A 27768-nucleotide genomic window follows, 5' to 3' on the forward strand; every position below is an offset into this window, starting at 1 on the left:
CGGTGAACAAGTTTTAATATGCCAAATACTAGATTGGAAACTTCTGCTCTGCCACAGCGTGCTGCTTGGAAGTCCTGAGATAATATTTCTGGCTTTGAAATGCATCCATGCCAGTGCTCTTGTCTCATCAGCCCTCTTTTGAGCTCCCTTTCCTACCCTTCCCTTGCTGCTGGGCTTCAGCAGATATGCAATATTTCAGTACTGTCTTGAATTGAAAGCTAACCTCGTTCAATCAATAGAAGGTGAAAGCAAAGGAAAGTAATACTTTACCTGCTCAACCACAGCAACAAATAGTTGTGGTGTGTTAAACAACTGGTAGCAAAAGGTACTTTTCTCTGTGGATGTTGGGCTGGATTGCTTCTGTAACAATTAAATTGTGAACCAACTAGCTTTCAAAAAGGCATGTTTTGGAACAAAGCCAGGCTGTTATTGCTTTCCCCCTCCTCAAAAGGATGTAAATGTGAATATATCAGGTTGTATTTTCCCTCCCAAAATGTTTCATCTTGTTTATTTTGGCAGCAAATGTAATCATACCAATGTCTAATGTCTCTGATTGTTTGCAGACAGCTCTCTGCTGACGACTTTTGGGGTGATTACTAGTGCACTGAAAACATGTTGTGTGCGATATCGTTACTTTAGCGGAGGCATCACAAACTGGCTAGACCATGCCAAGGAAAACTTTGGTGGGCAGTACAGTGAGACTCAGGTGGAAAGCACAAAGTCGCTTGCCAGGCTCTTCCCATTGTTTGCTTTCCAAATCCTATACAGAGCATGTATTATGCAGGTGAGTGCACGCTTTTAAACAAAAAATGTTGAAATATACTGTGACGTATGTTTGCTATGATGCCTCTAGACATGTTTTTTTTAACTGTTGCTTCACCAGTGGAGCAACCTTGCAGAGCAGTTCTAATTATCTGAGAATATACCTTGCTATTTCCTCTCCTCTCATCAAATAAGTAAAATTGACTTCTTCAAGACTCATTAAGGAGCTTGTGTGGCTGCTCGTTACTCATTTCTCTGAACACTTACTGGTTGAAACATCTAGTGCTGGAGTCCTGTGCACCTTACACTGCCATATTACAGTTATCAGAGACTCAGGTTCAGCATTCTTCTCGAAAAAAATGTAATTTTCCCATTTCTTAAATGTTCGTTCACTTTTTGGGAGAGGTAGAAAATCTTTATTTGTGCTTTTGGTTGCATATTTCTCCTACTGTTCTGATGGGATTGTCTGGTGTACACTGGAAAAGGGTGAGTTTCCATTTGTATAAAGAAGCAATCTTTTCACAGCCTCTCTATCGGGCTGTGTGGTTCTTTCCACTTCTGAGTGCATGCATGTTATATAAATGTAAATCTGTCAAGAAGCTACTTAAGCTGACATGATTCCTTCAGATTCATTTCTGTCCGGATGATCTTGCCTAAGCAGGAGTTTGCGGTAGCTTACCCTTTGGCAACTAGAATAACAAATATATGAGCTGGCTCAGAAATTCATTTTTACTTGTTGGTGTTAAAATGCTGCTTAAGGAAATTCTTACAAATATGTAGCATACACTGCTTTATTGACACTCCCTTTTGGCATCATCCTACATTCCCATCTGTCTGCCTCCTCCTTTCTCCTCTTCCTCTCTGCATCACCCAAAAGCACAAAATCCCAAGCAAAGAAACAAAAATAAACAAACCCAAACCAGCAAACTCACGCAAATGGCCAAGGCTATGACTAGATGAAAATGAACCAGATATCATTAATTGGAGTTGTAATAATCAGGTATATATCTAGAAAAGATAGAAGTATTTGCACTGCTGAAAGAGATTACTTTTATTCCTTTAGCAGAAGTTCCAGTAAGTTTAAGGATTTTCCTTAGACTAGGCGATAGATCAGTATCTTTTTTTGGTAAAGATTAATAGTGTTTTCTCCATATTAAGTTAACAGCTTTCAGTGCCTGTGATTCATGTTGATGATATTTAAATTCCTATTAACAAGTCAATTTTGATTTGCAATAGGCAGCGGACAGAAGGAACCAACAAAATTTGGCTCGGTTTTGATCTTTCATGGCTCTGTTGCCATTTATTCACCCTTTTGTTATTTATGTCTTCCTTTGGAGGTGGAATATAGGTGAAAAATATTTTTATTGAGAGCTAGCTTTTCAGTAATTCTTTAGCACTGAACAGACTCCCAGTGAGTAGGGTTGACTGTAACCATTGATGAGAAACCCTACATGAACTCATTTATTAACCATACAATAACTTTCAGACGGCTATAAAGCTGTAATATTCTGCCTGGATTTGGTATTGCCAATCATGTTGAAGAGCCTTACAGAATGTTGGAGGAATCCAGAATTCTCTCTGAAAACAGAAGTAGAGTAAAGGAACCAGATCTACATCCAACTCTGTCATGACTTCATCCTGAATTGCTCAAATTACTGCTCTTTCTTTTTCCATCTATCTGTATATAGCAGTGGATTATAACTCCCTGCTGCATGTGAACTTGCAATGCTTGCTTAAGTGAGCTTCCTCAAAAAACCCTGAAAAATCTGTTGGTAGAAGCCATTCTGCTATTTTTTTACAATAAACTCAACAGATCTTCTGTAGAGCCTCACACAAGCAGGAGTTATTTGCTCTTGAAGTGAGAGACAGTCTTGCAAATCTACTTAATTTCATACCCTGATGACTGTCATTGGTGGGTTCCTCATCTGGTTATGCATTTTTCTCTGTTTTCGGTTTCCAGAAGTAAAAGGAAATCCTCTATATAGCTGCTACGAATGTCAGTTACATTAGGCTGGTTCTAAGACTCAGGCCAAATCTTCATTCCCTGTAATTTTTAAAGCCATGGGCTGGCAAGAGTGTCTTAAAAATTACTCCCACCTTGAGCACACAATCAGAAGTTCAAAATAACTCTGCATCTTGTTATTCTAAAATACTGTTCTGTTAAACAGTGTCTATGAGAAGTGACTAAAGTACCAGGCAGAATGGTTTCGTATTTTGGCTGGTAGCTCTAACTAAGGATGATCAAATAAACTCATGGACTGCTGCTTAGGTATGTTAAACCCAGGAGCACGTGAAATAGAAGGAAAATGTTATATTCTAGCAGAGAATGAGAACGTTGCTATTTGAAGGGCTTTCACAGTGAATGATCATTCCTTTTGGCCAGCAGGTATTTAATTTACTGTGACTTCTCCAGAAGGAAAAGAGTTGGTAAAGTTTCCAAATACAGTAAAAAATCTTATCTATGAAAGGTACCTGGTATATTAATGGAGAGGGGTCTTATTCTTCAACACAGATTCCTTCAGGATACTATCTCCAAACCATGAATTCCAACCTGCACTTCAGTGGATTTGTCTTGCCAGTTGCAGCAATGAATGTGATAAGCATCGTGCCACTACTGATTCTTGTTCCTATCTTGGAATGCATTAACTCCTATCTGTTTAGTTCCAAGGACACAGGACATTCTCCAACAATTTACATTGGTATGTGAAAAGTACATCTGTTTATACAGTTTTTATATATATTCTGTTTCTGAAAGAGAAACCGCAGTGGGTGATGGATGATCCTACACAATTATTTCTGACTATAAATACTAAGATGGACTTGTTTTGGGATGACTCTGAGGTGAATATGTTTTTAAATGAATTGTGGAAAAGACAGTCTTGAAACAATATACTAGATGTAAAGATAAAATGGATAGCTTTTGTTTAGGATGGAGATTGAGGCTCTTCTGACAAATAAAAAATTTTGAGACAGTCATGAATAACTTGGAATCATCCTAAGGAATTGGTGAGAGAAACCATACTTGTTTATCAATTAACTTTTGGAAAGTTAACTTATTTTGGAAGTTCTCTTTTGGGAGATGGGAGAGTCCCTCAATTGCTGTCTGATACTGGAGAAACATTCTGTTGCTCAAAATTATAAGTTTGGGTTTAAATAACTAGGTTATGAATAAAGGCTTTGTTTTCTTACGTTTTTATACTATAGCTGCATCAACATTCTGATTGCAGCTCCTAAGAGTGAAATTGCATTATTACTAGTATAGTTATTTTCAGTTTCACTTGGGCTGAAATGAAAGTATCTGGTTTAATTCTGTGTCTGCAATAGGTGTTTTTAGGACTGGTGAGCAAAAGAAAACATGCAGATAGCTATGTAAAACAAATGTATGTGTATCACTGGATTGCTGTTCCCATTGGACAGGCTGAACATTTCACACGCGGAAGGTTACTTGGAGAGGTACAGCGTTCCTCTCTAGCATAAAAATTTGAGTATCTAGTATGGGATAAATGTCCAGGTGCTTAGTAGTTTTATTTAGTATATTCCTAAAATGAAACACACCTTGTTGTGCGCTCACTTAAAGTAAAGAAAGGAGGGATCTACAGAGGTGGAGTGTGATCTCTTTCTCATAGACGTGGTACCAGAAGTCTCCTGTGTTGTGAATCCCAGTGTTTTCAACAGTAAGCATTGTAAACACAGGCTTGCAGACTCATTTCAGAGAAATTTATAGCCTGAAAGTAATGATGGCTTCCATTTTGTTTTTATTTTTAACACCCCCTCTGCCCCTCAACCCTCTTACCTACTAGGATCTGGAAGAATCCTCTGCAACCTTCTTCTGATATCAGCTACATCTAGTACCACCAGAAAAGCAGCTTCCATTCTATATGCACTTAAAACTATTCCCTTTTGTAGATACTATCATTAAACTTCCTACAGTTTTTATCTTCCAGCCTGAATTACAAACCTCAGACAAAAATATTTATAAACGACTATTTTCTCAGTGTGCTACTATTAATTCAGTGCCCCATGGCAAGCAGCACAGTGAGTACTGACACACACAGAGGTATTAATCTGACTAAATTAGCCTAATTAAGAGTGTTATTAAGTTTTATACAAACCAGATGCATATAACGCAGCAGGTTGCAATTACCCTAGTTTTTAAAATAACATCTGCATTAAACCACAAAAAGCACATTGAGATAATAATTTTCCTTAAAACCATGGAAATTTCAAGTTAGTATTAATGTTCTATCCTGTTATGTTCAACAGCAGTAGAATATATGCAGTGGTTTATTCTTAATAGCTTCATTTATTAAAATAGCCTCCTGTTAGGGGTGATAAATTACCTGAGGCATAAAAATACCTGTGAGTACAGGCGATGGCTTTAGATATCCAAGTATATGACTGCACCTGCAAATATGGTAGACCTCTAAGTGCCAATATGTTTGCCAACAGTTAATTAGGTTCCAAATTATTTTCAGGAACAAAATTGAAAGCATAAATAGACTGTTGGTGTTAAGCCAGCCTATAACTATATTTTAATTCAAGTCTTGTAAGAGGAAGAAATTTAAATAGGTTTCTGGAAATTTTCAATACGTTAAGAATAACAGTTTTAAAGGATGAACAATATAGACAACGTTGAACTGAAATATCTGATTGCTTTGTAATAGGGATCTGCATGAAAATTAAAATCTATGTTTCTTTATAGTTGATTCATTTGTAAATCAGGTATTATCTAAAAAAACATTAAAATCTTAGAGTGAATTTAGATTGTGTCACAAATATATTGAGTATCTGGACCTCTTTATGAAAAATGAGTATTTGGTAGTCTTAGATGTTTTCCAGTTTCATAATTGTTTTGGTTTGTGGTTTTGCTCAGTTGGGTTTTTTTTAATGTATCTTATGCTACTTGATTTAACCAATAGTACAAAAAATTCAGCAGATAACTGAAGGTGTGCATCTGTAGTTGTCTGCCAGCTACAGGCAAGAGGCTCTAGCTGAAGTATCTGAGGAATAGAAGTTCTTTCTCTAATATTCTTAACGTCTGATTATACTGAAACGTCTTAAGCCTCGGATTTACTCCATCCGAGGGTGATGTGTGGAACAGCTCTCTGTACAGTACACAAAAGCAAGCCTCCAGTGCAATGTCTGTTTCAAGGGATTTAGGAGTTGATTATGACTATTTCTCCCTAAAAGATGCTCTAGTTTGAACAGGTATTAATTTCAGGAAAGCTTTTTGACCTGTCCTATGCAGGATGTGAGATCAGGTAATTGCAAAGGTCCAATACAACCTTAGTCTCTAGATAATATAAATAACCTTGTTCTAGAATCAGCCCCAAGTGGTCTTAAAATAGCCTGTTCTCCTGTAAAATCAAAGCCTCAGGTGGTCACTCCAAACTGCTTGTTTTAAAGAGGACTAAATAGAGAAGAGGTAGGAGGAAAACCAAGTCTCCAAGGCTCTCAGTTCCTTCCTTTCCCACATAATGTCTTAAAAGAAATATTGCAATTACTGGGCATTCAGAGGTTACTTTTTCTGAAATATTTTGGCTTTTAGCAAGGAAAATGCTTAAAATATAGCACTGTGTAGCAATATTGAACTGCTTGAGGTTTCTTTAGTACTAACATAATTTTTCACAATGAGAACTCTTGCTTTGGTAGATTACAAGAAGCTCCTTGAGGGCTTTATATCTGGCCTTGATGAGGTGCATTGGCTAGAAAATACTGTTGAATTCCTTCCCATCATCCATTTTCAAGCAATAATTCATTGATGCTCCTATTAAGGGGCCTTAACATCAAAACAACTTCCAAGCCTCAGGTTAGTCGGGGGGAGGGTATTTAAAGTTGTGAGAACGCAGGAAAACTGTGCTGGTGGAAGGGTGTGAGAGATGCTGCTGAGATGCATGAAGATGCAAGAAACATAGATGCATGCAAAAATATCATAAGGCTACTTAGCTTTAAGAGTTTGCTGCCTCTCCTGCCCCAACACCCAAAGAGGCAAACTTTATATATGTTACAAATATAATATGAAACAAAAGCCTTTGACTGTTGATGTCAAATCTAGTACGTGCAACAATTTCCGGTCATGAAGTGAGAAGAGGCTTTGTAAGACATAGTCCAGGTATTTGAGCCAAAGCTGTCAAAAGAAGCCTAATTCTCATACCTGTAGTTACATCATCGCTTAGAAATGCTGAAGAATCACAAACTCAGTCAAAATCAATAAGAGCTCAAAATACCAGACATATAAATGTTTCTAGTTCAGGGGACTCACTTGGAGACTTTGCATTCCTTGGGTTTTTCTGTTCCGAGAGGCTACAACCATTTTATTCTGTCAACATCAAGAAGTATAAAATAACACATTTAAATAGTATCCTCTATGTGATGTATGGTTAAAGTATACGGTATTTAAAAATGCATCTGAGTTTACCAGAAGCCTCTTTTGCATCATGAGGCTAAATGTGTTGGGGTTTTTCTGCCCTGTGAGATCATGCAGTACTTGTGCCTGTGTCTTTACCACTGAGGCAGGTGGTAAGACTCCTCACATTGCACGGGCAGTAATATATATATATATATATATATATATATATAACTGTATTGTGGATCCAGTATACTATGAATCACACAGTGATACTTTTTCAGGACAACTGAAGAAGGCAGGAGGCAACTGTAGTCCAAGGCTTATGTGTCAGTGTTTAGAAAGCAGAAGATTAGCTCTTCCCGTAATGCAGCCCATCTCATCCTAATTGTTAAACAGTCTAGCAAATGTGTTTTCAAAAGTAGTTTAGAAGAACTCTATAATGGAGGGAAAGGGGAAAATGTAGGAATGCTTAGTCTCCTGAGGTGGGATCTTTAGTGGTGATCTTTCTGTCCCACATATTATTGCCTGCAGCCTTAGAAATACAGTACTTCAGCTGCCTGCACCTCTTTTTTTTTTTCTTTTTTTTTTTTTTTTTATAGAAAACAAATGGGTAAAGCACATGTTTTATATATATATATTTCAGAATTTGTTGCTGCTTGAGAACTTCTCCCTGATTGGCAGTCTTATTCCCACCCAATCTCTTGTGATACCTGGAAGGGCTGCTGACTTTTCTTTCTCTCTTCCTTTCTTGCCTCCCCTAATCTTCATAAAAAGTTCTTCTTTGTGACTTTGCTCTTCAGAAAAGTTTTTCCTCTCTCCTTCGTTCTGCATCCCTAAATTCTTTCTGTGTTGAGCTGGTGTCCCTTTGCCATACATTTAGAGTTAGACTTGTGGTGTAGCAAGTAATCTTTGTCTGTGTTTGCGTTGAGAGGGTGTGTTGTGGGGAGGAAAGAAGGGAAGCTGCTTTTGCACCTCCTGGGTCACTGCTTCATTTAAATGCATGATAATGCTGTGACTACAAGCTTGGTGAATACTCTCTGTGCTCTTTACCCAGTTGTAGGTCAGTTGTCTGCTGCGCTTTCCGTGATGGTTGCTGGCTTCTCTGAAATACACCGAAAGCATTTCCCTCAGGTGGAGCAGACGCTTTCCGAGGAGGTTCTCCTGGTCTCCTCTATGCCTTGCTATCACTTAGCTCCTCAGTACATCCTCCTTGGAGTGGCTGAAGCCTTGGTAACTCCCTCCTGTAAGTAAAACCTCACAGGCGAAAGCGAGTGTCCTGATTTGCAGAGAATGATATCAGCTTCCTAAAAATAATTACCATCATCTGATATTTTATCCCTGGCTCTCCTCCATGGGCTTAATGAGCAGATTTGTGTTTTACCTGCTTCAGAGCAGCGTAATTTGTCTTGCTGGCTGTAACCCAAAGTGAGCGTTGTTCCAGATTAACTGGAAGGTGACACAGCCCAGTCAGGTCCCTGGGGTCCTCGCTGTGCGGTGGGGGGATGACCACAGCGGTGGTATTCTGGGTTTGGATGCACAACTGGTCTCGAAGCTAAACCTGCTTCAGGCGAGGGCTGGACTGGATGAGCTCCTGAGGTCCCTTCTGACCTGAACTCTTCTGTGATGATTTTCTGGAGCTGGACCAAATGTGCACATGGCAGCTGAGCTGTGGTTACGGTCTGTGAGCACTCTTCAGGCCACAGTCAAAGGAAGGTGAAGCAATTTGGCTTACCCCTTTTCATTTGTGGACATAGCTAATAGAATTACTAGGCCTTTTTCACTGACACAGAGCTTATGTGGGCGAGTAACACAATTCAACTGACGGGCTAACCTGGAGAATGTTGTAGGTAGATGCAATATTTTTGTTTGTGCTCCAGTGAGGAGTTGTGTGAACGTGCCTGCACAGAGCATCTTGCCTTAGCTCGTGGCATGGAGCCAGAGATAAACACTCCTGTTTCGTGGAGCACAGGCAGGGCTGTGCTCACGCCTGCCATCCATAAATTACGTAGACATGCTCTTGATTGTGAGTCTGAACCTTCCCTTCCTTCTGTAACCCACCTTTCCAAATCTACGCTGACATTCCTGAGGCTTATTTTCTTCTGAGGAGCATGCAGAGTGCTTATGGGTGTTTCACCTCGCAGAGCTTAAAAAAATAATGTTAGTATTACAAAAATAATCTAATCAACATTCACTTAGAGACAGGGGTAAAGTGATTGACTAGCTGATCTCTGCAGGCATTTAATTCTACAGGTTGAGTGTCTGTTGTTCCAGTACAACCCCAGAAATGTTCAGATTTTTACATAAGAGCAGGAAATAACTTCAGTGGCTCAGCTTCACTCTTACACTCTTAAGACTACTGAAAGCTGTGGGTCACGGTCTGTCACTAAAAAGGTAATTTTCCCTAGTTTTAAATACTTAGTGCTTTCATAATGCCTCTTCATCCGATAGCTCTCAAGTACTTAACTGAGACAGGTTTCCAGGCAGGTAATGTGGTTTCTAGGTTACAGGCTAAGTGTAACTGAAAACTGTGACCTTCTCTGTTTAGCTTAACAAAAAAAAAGGTTAGGAGGTGGCTTGCTTACAGTCTTCTCATGCAGAAGCATGAGAAGAATATTGCTGGTAGAATAAGGCTTTTTAATCTAGCACGCTGGGACACAACAGAAGTTCAATGACTTGGAAGACGACATTAGCCTTTAGAAAAGAAATAAAGCTTCATCTTGGGTTTGTTGGTTTTTGTTTGGTTTTTATTTTAAATCTTTTCAAAGGATTCTGATTAGAATTTCTTAGCAATAAAGGTCGTCTTCCCCATTTAAATAAAGATTAAGCATCCTGCTAAGACCTGCAGTTACAGGTGCTATTCAAGAACCCAGGTAAATGGATCTAAGTCTGAATTTGAGATTTGCATGTAGAAAACTAAAGGTAGGTACCTAAACCAGTAAGTTGCTGCTGTAGTTGATGGGGATGCAGGCCTCTATTCACTTGCCCACCCATAAGTTTCTAGCACCATTTGTTATGCTAAGCAGGCTCTTCATGGTACCTGTGTGTCCTCCAGCTGCTGGTGGAGAAGAACATAGGTCTTGCACCTTATCAGACACCCCCATGCAGATGGCTAAGGTGCACTGGAGCATTTCAGGCAGCACTGGGCATCTGTATGCAGGCTGCTAAACTGAGCTCTGGGTTTCTACTTCAATTTGAACTGAATCGCTGTTCAGGAACCATTCAGTGGATCTCCCTGGATGGTAATGACAGCCTAGACACTTAAATAGTTGTTTCACCTTTCCTGACATTTTACTGCCTTTGTTATGCAGAAGGTCAAATTCAATTATCATAATAATTTACTTGACCTGAAAGTACATGATCCAAGTTGAAGACAGAAATGTTCACACTTGTAATCAGAGGGAAGAGAGGAGATGTCTCTTTTCTGAAGTGCTTGGTGAGGGGAGCTAGATTTGGCATATTGAATTCTTTATCTATATTTGAGCCCTGATACTTACGGTTGTGTTTATACAATATATTTCATTATCTTGTTGATAGGAGTTCTGTATAATCATCTGCTTCAGGTGGTGTGAGCATCTCTTAGAATAATACCAACGTTTAATGTTTGTCTAGCACTGAGGCAGTCCTTAAAAAATAAAATAATGATAAAATAATTGCTCTCCTCCACCGTGTTAGAGTGTAAGATCTCAGAAGCTTCTGACAGCTTGAATTTGTAACCCTTGCCTGGTTTATACTAGGAAATTACTCTTTTAAGGCCCCATGACTTAAAAGGACAAAAAAAAAAAATTCCCCAAAAAGCCAAACGACCCAAAAAACCCACTCAAAAATACTGCTAGAAAACCAAACCAAAACAAAAAAACTAATGAAGATCAGAACAACTCCGTCCTGTGGGACAATATTAGTAGGTATTTTCCCCCACTGTGCATGAGATGGCTGGTGAAGGGAAGCCATCCTGATGGCCACAGCAGCTGTGTTAACGCTGCCAGTGTCCCTACCACCTGGTGCTCCGTGACTGCTTTGCCCCACAAAGGGTTAGCAGATTTGTGGCGTTTGCTGGAGTGCTGGAAGGATGTCATCTGCCCATCAACGTGTCTGGGAGCACTTTAGGAATGGGAAGCTTTGTACCAAACAGCTCTGTTAGTTAAAGGATATATTGGGGATCGCTTCACCCACCCATGGAATGGGATAGTCTCCAGGGTGGAATGCAGCAGCTGTTTGATGGTTCTCAGCAGCGCGGTGGGAGAAGCAAGGAATGGAGTATGCAATTGAAACAGCAGGGGTAATTTAGGTAAGTAGGACGCAATTACCCAAGCTGAATTTGGCCAAGATGCAAGTTTTGCACCCCGGCTTTGAAAAGGGAGAAACAACCAAAAACTTTTTAGGCACTTAGTGGTTCAAATTAGCTAGGACACTGGCTGTACAATGTTTCAGCTGTTGCATCTACAGATGGTGTCCTGGGCTCACCTACTTTCTCTTGCCCTCAGGCTTTTGGTTCCTATTGTGAGTAAGGAGAAAAAACTGCCCATGGTATTGTTTTTTTTTTTCTTTAATATGTTTCCAAAGCTCTCATTTGGACATCCAAATTAAAAAGGGTGGAAGATGATGATTGCAAAGTTTCATTTGTATTCAGAGATGCTTCAGGCAACTCAGCATCCAAATAGGATCCTTCTAATGACAAGCCTCTCAAGCTGGAGGTCATTCAAACTCAACTAATAAAGCAAGCTGGGGGACACTGGGGCTTGGAGAAGGAGTGTGGATGAGGGCTTAAGGTGTGAAATTGGGAAACAAGGTTTTGATAACCAGGTAAAGGTACTCAAAAGGAATAGCTATTATATAGACTTACTGCTACTGGAATCTAATTTAGCCAAACTACCACTGGTGGGATTATTTATAGTCATCTATGCTACAATGGCTTGCTACAGGTCCCCCTTGCCACCACAGCTGTTGCTGCTTCTTAGTCTGCTTAGTCTTCTGGCAAGAAAGTGAAGAACAATGTCTTTAAAATTAGCCAGTGACTTCAGGCATTGACTTTGGGGGGAAAAGGAGCATTGTCCAGCCTTAAGGTAAGGCAAGATAACTGCCCAAGTGAAGGGAGGACTCTGGATTTTGGAAGTATTTACTAGTGGCAGTGCTGCATTGGCTCTGGCATAGCAGGTCCTGCTGTCCTACAGTTAAATATCACATCTGCTGTCTGCACACTTGCTGACTGGGGTGGTGGTTCTCTTCTCTTGCTATGCCTGTGGTTTTAAAAGGTGAAAGCAACTGTCTGGGTGAAAGATCTTTATGTGCTTGTGGAATATCGATAGTTGTATGTGAGATGGTTTGTTATGGAGATTCATTTAAACAATTTAAACAGTATGTACCCTATTAACAAAGGATTAACACATGTGGCTGCCCTTCTGCAGCAAGTGTATTCTCTGTAAAATATGGACTGCCCCTGTTAGAGACATGTCTTGTCTTTCTTCTGCCATCATTTACTTCTTTTTTTTTTTTAACATGTAACTGTATCTGCTTCCTTTCTAAGGTTCCTTACTGTCATTCTGGCTTGTGCCAGAAAGAATTAGAGGGATTTCCATGCATTTTTTAACTCTCTTTAATGGAGCTGGCTGCTTTATGGGGGCTTTCTTTGTTCAGACAACCCACGCAGGCACTCAAGGTAAGCATATGCTCATGACCGGTATTCCTGAGCAGTTTTCTAATACTATTGATTTGGAGAATTAGGCAGCAGAATTAAAGGGGATGCCAAAGTTTTATTGATTTGCTCTCACAATTAAGATGGAATTAAGATAGGAAATAGCCTTCCAGCTGTATTCATCCAATTTTAATGAGTCATCTTCGTTTTGATAGGTGGAGTAATTAGAGGATGGCATCTTGCAGGAAGCCCTCACCTCCAATCTCTGTACTTCTGTTCTGGAAGACAAGAAAATAAATTGTCTAGGAAGCACTCTTTTCTGTTCTTGAAGAAGTACGTTCATGTTGGCCAGGCTTACGTGGAAGCCTCTGGCCATGAGAGCAATATCAGTGCTCCAAAGAACAGAGAACATGCCTTTTTCTCTGTTCCACAGTGTCATAGGGGAAAGGAGGTTGCATTGAGTCTTTCCAAGTTGTCTAGGGAATTTGTTCCCCTAGACCCACTACTTCTATCTTGCCTTCTTTACACCTGTCCCTTTGCCCAGCTCCTGGAAGAACCAGGTTCTGTCACAATATGGTCTCACTCTGGTTTTACCCTTTTGCAGATGAATACTGCAATTGCCAGAGAACTTAGAGTTTCAAAAGGAGTTATTTGAGGCTCAGCCTGTTGAGAAGTATTTAGTATAAGTCCTGAACTGAAGATTTTTCTGCGTTGCTCATTTTCAAGATAGGCCAAGAATTTCTCAAAGTCTTTTTTCCCTTTTGCTGATGAATCTTTGTTCAATACAGAAAAGACTTGTTTCATAAGTAAATTTATAAAGCACTTGAGATCTTGAACCAAAGGACGGGGATCCCTTTGTTCACATGTCTGAAATAGTTCTACTTGCTGAAGCAGTACTTCTAAAGATGCTTTCCACTGATAAGCTTCGTTGTTACTGCGTTACAGGGAACTGTTCTCTTGTAGAGCACAGCTGCTGGCCCTAATTCACGACACCGGTGCAATTACCATGGCTGAAGAATTTTGTAACTGCTCATGGATAAGATACGGGTTCTTCTTTTGCCTACATAAAGAATCATGTAGCTTAAAAATAAGGGAAAGGGGGTTTTCTTGAAAGCATGACAAGAAATTTTAATTCCAACTTGTAAGATCTGAACAAACGAATGGTTCTCTGACACAGAGTGCTGTTTTTAAGATAACAATTCAATTAAAATTTTATTATGAGATATAGAAGCATCACCTAGAGATGGGATAAACCCAGGAATGCTTACCCAAATGAATTGAGCAAAGAAGCATTAAGTACCAAGGCATCCATGGTGGAGAGCAGATCTCCCTGAATTTCCCCCAGTGGAGTAGATTATTTTTTTTTTCATTGTGTAATATGGCTTTAGTGAAACTCAACACTTCAAGAATGACTGTGTTGCTGACTATCTTTCTTCCCCTCCCCCTCCATAGTATGGAAGTTATTAATTTTTATGAGGTTGAAAAATTTTGTTTTAGTAGAATTGACATATTTTACTGCAATTTTACTTTAGGTATAATTAAAAATTTATAAAATAATTAAGCATAATGTCAACATCAAAACATTTTGACTGTTGTGCTGCTATATAAGTAATTTATATCTTTATAAAATCTTTTTTGTAGAACGCAATAGAAGAAACCAATTTTTGCATTTGGTTTGCAATTCAGTAGATTTTTGTCTAATTTTATATCAAGGTGATTTTTTTTTTTCTGTAAGGCTGTATGAAAACATTTAATTGACTCAGAAAAGAAAATGTCCATTGTTTGCCAGAAATGCTGTTTTATCAGAACCTTCACATTCTTATCCTGGCTAGGACCAAAAAGCCTGAACTCTCCAAACTCTCCTCAGACTGCAGTTGCCGTGTTTCAATCCTTTTTTGCTCAAGATTTTTGAGCAAACTGCTAAAGTTTTCAGGCTGAAATACTCCTCGCTTTTATGAAGTTGTGTGGCAAAGTTCTCTACTTAGCGTTGGAAAAAAAGGTGTAATGCTTCCATGTTGTTAGACCTGCTGTTCCTGTAGAAGGAATTGTTGTTGGGACAAGATGGAATTGTTGTGGACAACACTGTTGTCCTGAGCGAAAGTCACTCTTATAATTTCCAAGGGATTCAGGAATGTTCTGTATTCAGGCTAAGGTGCTGTAATGGGATAAGCCCCTAAATAGAGGATGTCTTCTGCAAACATGAAAAGCTTTAAAGAAAATATTGTGAAAAATGTTTCATGTTTTCTCTGTTGCTCTAGTTAGCTTCGTTAGATACTACTTTCCTTGTTAGTATGTAAACAACATATTATTGGGCTCTCACATTTTATTTCTAAAAATAATTGGAATCTTACTGGGTTTCTCTTTCCCAGTGTTTCCTGCTTGAATGAGATTAATTATTCGAAGTTGTCACAATTCATGCAATTCACAGCTTGTAAATAATAGAGATATTCCTGTATCTTCACTTGTGTTATAACGCTTGAGACTGAAAACTTTGAGTATTTCTTTACTCATCCTGGCTATACTTTTGTCCTACTGATTTTCCTACTTGATACAAAATGTTATATACAAAATTCTCTTGTTCCACTTGTATTTTTATTTAACTCTTCCATTGTGCTTCTTGCAGTGTTCTTTGGTGTTTGTGATGAAAAGCATAAGATCAGCAAAATAGTATTATTTTTTTAATTTATAGAACCTAATGGCTACTTATTGAACCTTCTGAAGAAGACAGTGCTTCAGGGAATAAAATTATGACCTCTCTTAGGTCAAATAACACAAATAAACTTTCATTTCTCAGACTTACTATTTTTTTCAGCTCTGTTTAAAGAGCTTGTAAAACATTTGATACCTGGGCAACTTATGAAACTGCGGGTGAAGAAAACCAACTGGAACTTTTTTCCTAAAAAGCTAAAGTAATTTATTTATATTGGAAGACTAAAATTTTTTATGTTTTGCTGAAAGAAGATGATAGTGTTTAAACAATGGCTTTGTAAGATTTAAGAAGGCTTAGTGTGCGACTCTTGGGCTATGGGTGCTTTTGTCTTGTCCCATGGTTCTTGTTTCACTAAAACCTGAGCCAAGACTATTTCTGGTTCTCCCATCTCTAAGCAATGAGACCATGTTTTCCATGAAGCAATTCAGGATACAGCGAAGTAGATCCTCCAGTGTGTATTTTGAAGTGCTGAAGCACAGAGGGTGTTGACAAAATTTAAACACTTTTATATCCTATTTCATGTCACTAGTTTAGAATTTTATTTGGGTTTTTATTGGCAAAGTTGATCAGATATCAGTCACAGTCAAAGCTGCATTAATCATTTTTAACGCATCTAGGGAGGATGGTGTGAATATGATAAAATAAGACTTTTTTTAAAAAATCTGACGAGTGCAAACAGATGATGGGTGACAGTGATATTTTCAGTACAAGCTGGGAAACTGCTTTCTTTTGGATCTCTTACCTCTCCTAACATTTTAACGGAAGAAGATGCAAGACAAAACCTGTCCTTCTATGCCAATCATTTCAGAATACATTTCTCTAAAAATATTAATGTAAATATGTAAGAAAGAAAGAAGGAAAAAAAAAGGTCAGAGGAAGGAAACTGCCCCAGATACAGTTTTCCTGCTTGTATTTAGAGAACTGGGGATTTTTTGTGGGTTTGGGTTTTTTTTCCCAGTTTGGAGCCTTATGTGATTCTAAATACCAAAGATGATAAAGCTAAAGGATATTTCTTGCAGTCCAGATGGTGGTGTCCACTGGTGCCTACTTAGCTAATAAGGATTAGAGGCAGACTGAGACTTTAATTTGGGTATGATTAAACTCTACATATATGTGCCCACTAACTTGATGAAATGATGGAAGGTGATACAATCCATTTTTAAAATACAAATTAAATTTTTTTATAAGCATAGTCTAGGTTGCAGGATAGCTGTAAAAATATGGGAATCGTGCAGAATAGACTAACTTCTGGCTTATGACTATTTTGCCTTCTCTTCTGTGTTTTCTCAGTACTAAAATATGGTGGTACTTTTCTGCCTGTGTTGGTAGGGTCAGATGTTTTCTCTTGGTGTTGTGTAATATTCCTCTGTCCTGTACTACCTGAACATTTTTGGTACAAAATAGTTAGGACTGCAAAATGTCAGTGAAAATTTACCAGGCCCTCTATTTCAATGACGTATGGCATAGCAGGGTTGAGGAACTGACTCTGCCTAGACTTAATCTTCTAATTTGTTCTAAATTGGCCATGAAATGCATAACCGATTCACCTCTAACCAATAAGAAAAGGCTCTTTAAAATATACAGAGCTAAAGGAGACTTCTGATTCTCTGTGGTGATTCATGCTACAAAGTATTTCCATTGTTGGAATAAAAATGGAAATCAGGAGCTTGTTGTAGAAAGTTAATTCCCAGTGAGCAATTATCTATGTGACAAACCAACCTTGTAATTGGTACTTCTGTTGGCAATCTCCATAGAAAAGTAAGGGATTGACAGACTCCAAAGGCAGTGTCTTTGGGGGGGAAAGTGAATTGTTAGAGTCTTGTATGCTGATTCGAGGATGAGAAAGTGCTGGACTCTTCAAATGCAGTAGTTGCTCAGGGTGTCTTACTCCAGCAAAACCGAATGAACTGGCCCGATAAGTTCCTGATGTTCATGGCTGAGAGTAAAATTCCTGGAACCCCAAATCCAGTTAGTGGAGGGTGCTGGGGTCTGCAGGCAGCTTGTGGAAGGTGTTAGTGGTGTAAGGGTGAAAGCATCTAAAGGGACTTTCACTGCCTGAAAAAGAGTTGATGTTTTAACACCTACAGCTGATCTCCCAAGGCTTCTTGCCAGCAGTGCAGTGAGTGCAAGTAGAAGTAAATGGTTTAGGTTTTAAAAAATTCATGAAAAAATTTCATGAAATAGGTTTTACCCCTATTTCATGAAAAACCAACTTCCATCTAAAAAGGAAAAAGAAGGGGGAAAAAAAGTGAAGTAAATATTTTTGGCTGAAAATCGGAAATGATTACATTAATCTTTGCTGTATCCACTGATCAAAATGCATATTGGCAGCAGGATAATGGTCTGGCTACCTCTAGGACTGCTGCCTCCCCTGTTTCTCTGTAGAGAAAGGCACCTCTGACAAGCCTTGTTTCCCCTCACTGCAAGGAAGAGAAAGCCTTGCTCCTGCTTCTTGCTTTGGACAGAGCAGTAAACGAGAGAAAGAGATAGCTTGTGCTATGAGACCTGGTTTTTTTTTAATATACCCAATCTAATTTTGACCTTGCCTATGCTGTTGCTCATTTATAATACAGGATTTTCAAAAGGCTTTGGCTCGTCATCTTGGCCTCAGTGTTTAAACACTGGCAATTTCTGAAAGAAGCAGAGAGGAGAAAGAGCAATGATCTGTGACCCAGGGCATGGAGGACACCACGGGTGAAGTGGGGGCAGAACATGCTTTAGGTAATCCTGCTTCAGCAGGGGAGTTGGACTAGATGATCTCTATGGTCCCTTCCAACTCCAAAAATTCAGTGAAACCCAAATCTGGATTCTGGGCACCCCTGCTTGCTGGGCCCTGATAAAACCAACCATTCCCACTTTCAGTGTTTCAATACGGTGCCTTTGCCAGTGTTAAGACAGTTTCAAAGGTCCATTTTATTCCGTTCTCTTAGAACCTGCTAAATTCCTCTTTTTTTTTTTCTTTTCCTTTTTTTTTTTTTTTTTTTATTCCCTCTGTGTATAGCTAAACCTAAGCCTCAAAAGTCATATTTGTGTGTTTTTTAAGAACAGATGATTTCCATAACTTGTATTAAGTATAATGAAGAACAGAACTAAAAATACATAATGTTTCAAAAAAAGAAATTTCTCTTTTTTTTTTTTTTTTTCTTTTTTTTTTTTTTTTTTAATCGCTCAGTGCTATTTTTAAGTACATATTTTCTGTTCAGGTTCCATTGTAAGCGCCGTGCCATTAGGAAGCTCCTGCTGCTCATATAGTTAGCCTGGCTGATGTAAATAACCTGGCAGACAGTGTGAACTCTGATTTGACAAGCCCAACCCCATGTGTGCTCTCTCTTTCATCAAACACACGTGTTCTCGCCGTGATTTCTATTGGCTGCTGGGGGATGCGCAATGAAATAAAAAAATAATAAAAAAAAATACCTGATGGTGAATTATGACAGTAAAAGTTTATAAGCTATTACAAGGAAGTTATAGCGCCTCGGAGCTCAGTCAACTGACAATGTTAAATGATACATTTTAATGCTGGGAAAGGACCAGTGCTGGTGGAGGTGAGGTGGTGATGGGCAGGAAGGTGACGTGGCACGGAGCAAACTGCTGAGGAGTTAGGGAAAAGCTGCTGCACTGATGGCAGTTGTTCTCTCTCAATCAATCCCAGGAGAGCTAAAGGTAGCTGCTTGGAAAAGAAACCTGTTTACAACTCTTTAAGACATGGAGGAGAGAGAGAAAAATGTAAATATGTGTGTAATCTTTTGGCTGATGGCTGTCCGAGGTGGTGGATCTGTTTTTTCTCTCTAATTAGAAGATTTTGACAAGCAAAGAGTGGCATTGGATAGCTAAAAATGGTTTTACTGGCCAAAAGATTGGTTAAGGCTGTCAGGTTTGTACAGCACAGCTATGGCAAAGAAAGCTGTGTTTCCTCCTCTCCCTTTTAGCTATTTAAGTGGTGAATAGCTACTCTGTTTGGATGGGTAGGATTTGATAACAGACTTTGGGGGACCAAAGGCGGGCAACTTTGGGCACATTGATGCTGGGATTTTAGTTCAGATCAGGAGGGTGCTTTTGATCTGAATGCCCTGATCCTCTCTGCTTATTTGTGCATTGATTTGCATCATGGAGTGATCTTGGAGCACAAAAACCCCCTTCATTCCTCTTGGACAGAACTAAACCCGAAAGAATGCTTGTGCATGATGTGCTCCAGCTGTTAGTGGGAACTGGTCTGATGTGAACCCCCTGCCCTGAGCCCTTTATAGCGTGGACATCATGTTCTCAGCACCAGCTGTTTCGCACTTTATTTGCTGCTATTGCACGTGCTAATGAAGTCAGTCTCTCTTTCTTCTTCAAGGGCAATAAACATCCTGTATCCCAATTAATGTAAAAGGTCATTACAAAACTGTAGAGGGCTCTATGATACTCTGTATCTACTATGACTTCTCTTTCACCTGGGTTTTATGGTTTTGCTGTGGTTGATTCTGGTAATTCAGGTGTTGATTGTCTTCAAATGCAGACTGAGTGGGGCTGGATTTCTTTTTAAGCATCTTGATTGCCATAGTTATTTACCACCTGCACTTGTTTGCAGACTGGACTGCAGTGGACAACAGCAAAAGCAATGCAGTTACAAAATAAAGCACACAAGATTACAGGCAGGGAAGGCTCTGGGTGGATGTTAGTGGCCCCTTCCTCTACTGAATGGAGTTTAAGCTGCCAAAATGTCCCAAGCTCTATTGTCAAAAGCCTTGGGAGAAAAAGGTCTGACTCATGCAAATACATGCCATGGGCAATACAAGGTCACATTGCAGATGGCTAAAGGCAGCCATAAAGAGATGTAAAGTAAAATGTCAGGTGACATCTTGGTAATGGAGCACCATCCAAGGCACTGGAAAAATGCTTTGTAGGGTTGGTTTTTTTTTAGGTTGTTATTTCCTAAGAAGGGCCCATGAAACTCATGAGAAAGGTGAATGAGGATTTCTACAGACCACTATAATTCTTGTTCTTCCTAAAATGTTCACATTTGGCATTTGTTTAGCTACATGCACAGGATAATATATAGGGAAGATGGCCCAATCATTACAGTAGTAGCTGTCCCAAGTTAGGTTTTCCAGTATGCTTCAGATTTCTTAGGAAAGTTTCTCTAGACCTGTATTGCTTGTCTAGAAAGCGGGAGCAAAATCAACTGTAGACTCAAAAAACTCATAGATGCTGTGAGAATGAAGTCTGTATAAATAGCCGGGGGGGGCGGGGGCTGGATTCAGAGCACCTGCTGTGATTGTGTCTTACAAAGTTATCTTTGTGTCTTTCATATGAGCAACGTCTCATCCTGCAAGATAAACTAATTCTGCTTCAAATGTCTGCTTTGCCAGGCAACTGGTTTCCACACTTGCTGCATGAGGGTAAATTGGAGAGATTCTTCTTCTTCTTGGCTTCCTTAATGATGGCGAACACCCTGGGGTTCTGGACCATTGCACACAGGTACGTGTGAGAAAATGAAAGCTTGATGTCTCATTTGTAGATATGGGTAGAAATTATTTCGAAACCTGTAAACTTGTGTGTAATAAAGAATTGGTAGCGATAGATCATATGTTATCGTTCAGGATTCAGATTTTAGCATTTTTTTACCTGCCTTGAGCAGAGAGATATCACAGTAAGAATTGTGTGGTAAGGTTAAAAAAAAAAAAAAAAAAAAAAAAACTTGAGGAAATAAGCCTGAATTTTTAACAGATTTTAGCATTTTTTTACCTGCCTTGAGCAGAGAGATATCACAGTAAGAATTGTGTGGTAAGGTTAAAAAAAAAAAAAAAAAAACAACAACCTGATGTAATTAGCCTTGAATGTTTAAGGGGTCTTACTAATATGAAAACACCTTGAATAAGACCATCCTAGTCTTTAGAGGGAGCATAAATATGTTGGCATGGAGTTTAGGTCACAGCATCAAGGTATCTCAGTCATGGAACTGACCTCCACTGCACTTGGCTTTGTACCAATATATAGAAAACGTTGCTCGATGAGTGCAATTTTAGTATAGGACAGTAAGTGAAGGGGTTGCAAGAGAAGAGCAGACCACTACTGGTTAATGCTGTAAGCAGTGGTTTCTACAGAATAAGCCTGAAATATTTTCTGGGACTCTACTGGGCAATGAGATAAAAGCAACTTTCTGCTGGAGACAATGCAATTGCTCAATTAGCCCCCACACAGTAAGCAATTTCATGCCACCTATAGAGCCAAAGTTCGACGCTTGTATATTGCCTGCAAAGTGCAATACACAACTCACAACTGCAATCCCTTTCTATATCCAGGATGGTCTGAAAGTTGGCCTGCCTCCTCTATTTCAGGACATTTAATCACAGTTAACTTTGTTGTCAGTGCTATAAGTAATACTTGTGGTCAAGAGCAGGGAGGGAAGCAATCTGTGTCACCATGGGTGGGAAGGGTCACATGCGACTGGCATTCTCTCTTAACCATTGGGCTGCACTTCTATGGAAATCCTTCAGAAACCTCCATGAAGCAGTGATTTGATAATGACAATAATAGAAAATTTCTAAGGGCACTGTACTTCTAGAACTCTTGAGAAAAACACTGCTGTTCTATTCCATATAACACTAACTTTGCATAACCATGGTTTACTATAGCGCCGTGTCAATTATCTCAGTGTAACCTGAGACACAAGTGTCCATTTATTCTGGTGACTACTTCTCGATTCTCTTTTAAATGTGACCTGAGTCATGATTAGAAATGCTTCTCCTGCATGTACTTTGTCTTCCTTTTTATAAAATGGGATTTTATTCTTCTGCAAAATGAAGTTTTCATTTCTGATATTTACTGCTGAAAAGTAAAAGGTTTTGCTTGTCAAAAAGTAGCTATAAAATTGGGTTAAACTCAACAAATAATTTATGGCAAAATTGACACATGTTCATGAGGAAATTTGATGTCCAGTCTTAAAAAAAAAAAATAAATTAAGTATTTCAAATTGGTATTTTACATCAAAATCAAGGTACCTCATTTTTCAATAAGACAACCAAAACCCACGTGAAACATGTTTTTTGAGATGAAATGTAATTGTTTCATTTTGTGCTAAATAAGAATTCTCCCAGAGAGGAGGAAAAAAAATGTAAGGACTATTCAGGTGAACACTGATTTAGGGGTAGGGGAAAAGAGGCTTTAAAGTTCTGAATTAGAAAAAAAACATAATAAAATTTTTCTGCAGGGAAAAAAAACATGTTTCTTTTTTAGATTTGTTAAAATGACACAATTCAGCTGTCATTAACACCTGCATCCTATTTGGCACTTCTCATCCTGAAGTTATGAAAAGTTCCAGGAAAGTGCATATCACTGTCCTGTTTTTTTGGCTGCTTAGAAGTCCAGGACTCAGAAGGCACAATAACTTTAAAAAATATTACCTAGTAAACAATAGGTGAAGCTAATCCAAGAAAGGATGATTATTTTAGTATTTTTCTTCTCTATTCTCCCTCCCAGATACAACAATCTGAATCAGGAGTACACCAGTGAATTCAGAGGAAGTCTTCCTGAAGAAAAACTTTTGAAGCATGAAAAAGCCATCAAGCGTTATGATGGTGTCCTGGAACGTTCTCCCATTTTGTCTCCTATGGAGAAAACCTGATAAAATTTCATCCTTGTTTGACTAAATTTTGATTGTGTTACCAATCAGCTCGCTAATGATAAATTCCCTAGCTTGCTTAAGTGGAATTACCAATGTATTTATGAATGATCTTAGTAATAATAATGTTATTTAAAAGTTCACAAAATAGCAGTTGTGATAGGATTTGGCCTTGTAGGTTGCTGCACTGTTGTAATTCACATTGAGGACAATGAGTTCACTGCTTGACATGGCTGATGAAGAAAGGCTTTTAATCTGTAGGGAAATAGATAGGTATCCACGTGTATTAGTACTCATTAATGGTTCAAAATTAATAAACTCATGTATATATTTGTTTAGCAAATTACTTTGTGACAATATGATTTACAAATAATTTTGGAGTCTGGTATTAGCTGGTTGATACTTGCAAAGGTGGGAGACTTGTGTGAGGTTCTTGGCTCTGCTACTTACCTGCTACACAGCCTTCAGCAAGTTCCTTCTTTGCCTTAGTTTCCCTGTCAGTAAAATGGGTGCAGCTGTACTAACCTTCTGTCATGGTTTTGGCTGGGATGGAGTTGACTTTCTTGCTGGTGGCTGGTGTAGTGCTATGTTTTGGTTTTGAGATGGGAATACTGTTGATAGTGCACTAATGTTTTTGGTTGTGGCTAAGCAGTCGAGGCTTTTTCTGTTCCTCACACCAGCCTGCCAGCGAGCACACTGGGAGTGCACAAAAAATCAGGAGGAGATAGAATCATAGAATGGTTAGACTTGGAAGGGACCTTAAAGATCATTGAGTTCCAACCCCCCTGCCATGGGCAGGGGCACCTCCCACCAGACCAGGTTGCTCCAAGCCCCCTCCAACCTGGCCTTGAACCCCTCCAGGGATGGGCTGGGATACAGATACAGCTGGGACAGCTGACCCCAACTGACCAAAGGGACATTCCATGCCATATGGTGTCGTGCTCAGTATATAAAGCTGGGGAAAGAAGGAAGGGATGTTCAGAGTTACAGCATGTGTCTTCCCAAGTAACCATTGCACGTGATGGAGCCCTGCTCTCCTGGAGATGGCTGAGCACCTGCCTGCCTATGGGAAGCAGTGAATGAATTCTTTGTTTTGCTTTGCTTACATGTGTGGCTTTTGCTTTACCTCTTAATGTGTCTTTATCTCAACCCATGAGTTTTCTCTCTTTTACTCTTCTGATTCTCTCCCACATCCCAGCTGGGGGGAGTGAGTGAGTGGCTGCATGGTGCTTAGTTGCTGGCTGGGGTTAAACCATGACACCTTCTTTGCAAATTGCTTTGAGATCTACCCAAAATATACTAGAACCTGTACACTGGTAATAAGACCATAAAGTATGTCATGAAACATTGATGCTGAGGCATCAAGTCTTTTATTTGGCAGAAGCACTGTGAGATTTGTCATTCCTAAAGGATGATAGACAGAAAATTGCTGGTAGGAGAACTGCAGACTAGAATTTATTTACATTGAAATTATTAATTGTAGCCCAGTTGAAGGGGGTGAAGGGAATAAGGAAAAGAAGATTGGGAGAGAGTAGATGCAGTTGGAAATGGGGGAAAAAAATTATTAGTAAAATGTATTCCACTTTAATGATCTAATTAGTGTTAAACACTCCTCAAATTGGCTGATGCTAGATTATGTAAAATGTCTGTAGATTATTGCAAATGATGAGAATCTAGCACTTAAATTTTTTTTAAGATAGAAGTGGGGTGTTTATGTGATAAGGGAATATATTGAACCCAAAACCTAAAGGAGCACTTTGATATCAGGGTGTTCGTACTGGAAGTGGTAGTCAAGCCAGAATGCTTGCCAGATACGAAGAGTGCTCTACCACAGAAGAAGCTACATTAAAGGAATATAATGCACTGAAGTGACACAGAGGGTAGTTTTTGAGCTGCAACTATGACAGAACAAGTAAAGGAAATAATCTCTCCACTGTTAACCATATCTAATGCTGTAACTTTGGGTTTGGCACTGTAAAAGGGAGAGCAAAATGTAGTAAAAAAATCTAAGTAGGACAGCAGGCAGGAGCTGTTAGTTTGATCTCACTAGTATTTAAGGTTGGTTGTTTTGATTTTTTTAAATTAAAAGAGAATATTTAAAGTCATGAGATAAAAGAAAAATGTAATAAAATGCAACACAGGTGTATCAAAGGCAAATTTGCCAGATTACCTTAATGTTGGTGTGTAATGAGAATTCATTTTCTAAACAAAACATAGTAGAGATGATCTGCCTTGATTTCAGCAAAGCACTTGACATGACTCATGGGAAATAACTTTTGAAGATGGAGATCAGGGTCAGCAGAGGAGCTACAATGTGGTTGAGGGACCTGTTAAAGCCCAGATGGCAACAGATGTTGTAGAAAGGGGAGGTAACCCATCTGGAAGCAAGTTTTTTGTGGAACTTGTTTAATATCTTCCTTCATGGTGAATGAGAATGTGATCCTAGGATGCACTGGTGAAGATGGAAGAAGGAAGTGTCTTCATACAAGTTCATCTGAAATGGCTGTCCATGTCAAAGGTGTGCTTTCTGACTGGTTTGGGACATCATGCCTTAATGGTGGAGCTGGGTGCACAACTCCCTGTTTGCACAGGTGGTGTGGCAGGGAAAAAGGGCTGCCTGGTTGCCTTGCCTTGACTCTTGACCTGCCAGCAAGAGACAGCCTCTTTCTCCGAAAGCAAGTGTGTAAACTGGGCTGGGGCTGAGGCTGTGAGAGGGAGAAGCAGCAAAAGGCTGAAGGACCAAGTCTCCAAGAGCACCAGAGAGTGGGAGGCAAACTGATTTCCACATATTTGAGTAAATCTGTCCATCCCACCTGAGAGTTATTTCCTTGTAGGGTATTCTTTTCTAAATGGTGTTTGTATTGCAATAAACCCACCTTTAAGCCATGGAAACTCCTAGTTTCTTTCCATAAAGAAAAAGCGAGAAATTGCTGAATACTTGACTTTTGTCTTGTCACCGAAAAGCTGCAAAGATGTTGGCTGGAGTCTGCCCATAAGAGGTATGTGGTCACTGTCAATTCATTTGAGAGTTATACACAAAAAGAGAAGAACTACTTCTTAGGGTGAAGTCTAAGATTTGAGGCAGTGAGTATAACTGGGCCAGACATGCTTTTAACACCTAATGATAATTATTATAATTTTTTTGAAAACTGCAAAAATAACAGCAGTTTGGAACAATTTACATCAAGAACAGGAGAACAAGAAACCTAACTGTCTTTCAAGATAAAGTAATTTCCTCTGGTGCATGCTCAGGCTGAATGACCTCAAACTTCCTTAGACTTTTTTTTTCCCCTCAGAAATCAAGCTTTGAGAACAGATGACAGCAGAGAATGGAATGCAGCTATTGCAGTTTAATTGTCTGATGAAGATTATTCTGCAAGAAAAAGAGGATTAGTGAACTCCCTGGACAGGACCTCTCTGTCATGCAATCATGCAAGAAAGGCTTTCAGCAACGGAGAAGGAAGCAGTTGGGCAGCCTTCATAAAGAGGTACTCTGGGATATATAGGTTAGAATGGGCTTTGGGTTGAGTAGTTGACTTCTGAAAACTCTCTGCCTTCTTCACGTGGACTAGAGGGAGGCTTTTTCTATCAGATTTAGTTAAGAACTTGGCCTTTTGGGTGGATGGCAAAAGAGAAGGGGTACTGATTGCTGGATTTGACTTATTTCAGCTGGTGGTGCAGAGGAAGCTGTATGCAAAAGTCTATCAATCATGCTCACTGTTATGACAGAGCAATTTAGCAGTTATACCTAACAGACGGGGATGCTTCTTGAACTGCAGCTCCATACAAAGCTGATGGAATCCTTTGTGCTTTCAGAGCACTGCCTAAACTTTATAAATCTTGTCCCAGCACACAGTGAAATTAGTTTAAAGGACTCTGTAGGTTTGGTCTTGACTTTGAAGGAAGCTGCTTCTCGCATCTGGTTTAATACATTAGAAAAAAATAAGGATGTGCTTATATGAAATAATGCAATAAGGAGCTGGAAAATGCTAGAATAGCCTTCTTTTGTTCAGTGTTTTGTTGATCTATAGCAGTTTTTATGGGAGAAAACAAAACATTCAGATTTGCTTCCCTGTGCTTGAGGTCACTTGTTGATGTTGCTTTGCACAAAGTAAATCTAAGATATTCATGTTTTAATTCTTGGCATAAAGGATTATAGATTTGAGACTTATTGTGGAAAAAGTTGCCTCTTAAGAGAGGTTAGGAGTGACCAGAAACATCCCAGTTCAGTTTTGTAGTTTCAGTACTGCCTGAGTTCTCTAAATGTTGTTCTAGCATGCAGTGAAATTAGTATAGAGGACTCTGTAGATTCAGGCTTGACTTCGAAAGAAGCTGTTTTAGTGCTGTCTGCCAGCTCTGGTTATAACTGAGTAGCTCCTGTGCTCAATGAAGGTTATTACTAACCTTAAATAGCCATATATATTGCTGGTTACTGCTGGTACAGTTTGGGAGGGTTTTTAAGGGTTAAATGTGTGTTTATACTGTATTCATGTATGCACATATGAAAAATACAAGTTCTGTCCCAAACAGTTCATTGCGCACCTCAGTCATGTCTAAATGCATGGGACACCATTTTGAGTGAGGGAGGGTGAAGAAAGCTCGCTGGAGAGGATTAAGATCTCCATCTGTTAAGTTTGCACTGATGATAAAACACATGCTCCCAGTTGGAACAAGATGCATTAAAAGAGCAATTTCACTTCTACTGCCTAGCA

At 39.2% G+C, this 27768-nt stretch overlaps 1 protein-coding gene across 1 annotated transcript in view; it reads left to right on the plus strand.

The window, feature by feature from the left end:
* SLC15A5 (solute carrier family 15, member 5) overlaps window positions 1-23171 on the plus strand; it is a 34580-nt gene extending 11409 nt beyond the window's left edge. The window contains exons 4-9 of the mRNA XM_014937296.1: window positions 564-784; window positions 3275-3461; window positions 8166-8354; window positions 12633-12764; window positions 20805-20913; window positions 22915-23171. Coding sequence (XP_014792782.1) covers window positions 564-784; window positions 3275-3461; window positions 8166-8354; window positions 12633-12764; window positions 20805-20913; window positions 22915-23059 — 983 coding nt within the window. The 3' untranslated portion in view covers window positions 23060-23171. The remainder of the gene's footprint in view (window positions 1-563; window positions 785-3274; window positions 3462-8165; window positions 8355-12632; window positions 12765-20804; window positions 20914-22914) is intronic.
* The last annotated feature ends 4597 nt before the right edge of the window (window positions 23172-27768 follow it).

Source organism: Calidris pugnax, unplaced genomic scaffold, assembly GCF_001431845.1.
Source record: "Calidris pugnax isolate Ruff unplaced genomic scaffold, ASM143184v1 scaffold1, whole genome shotgun sequence".
Classification (NCBI taxonomy): domain Eukaryota; kingdom Metazoa; phylum Chordata; class Aves; order Charadriiformes; family Scolopacidae; genus Calidris; species Calidris pugnax.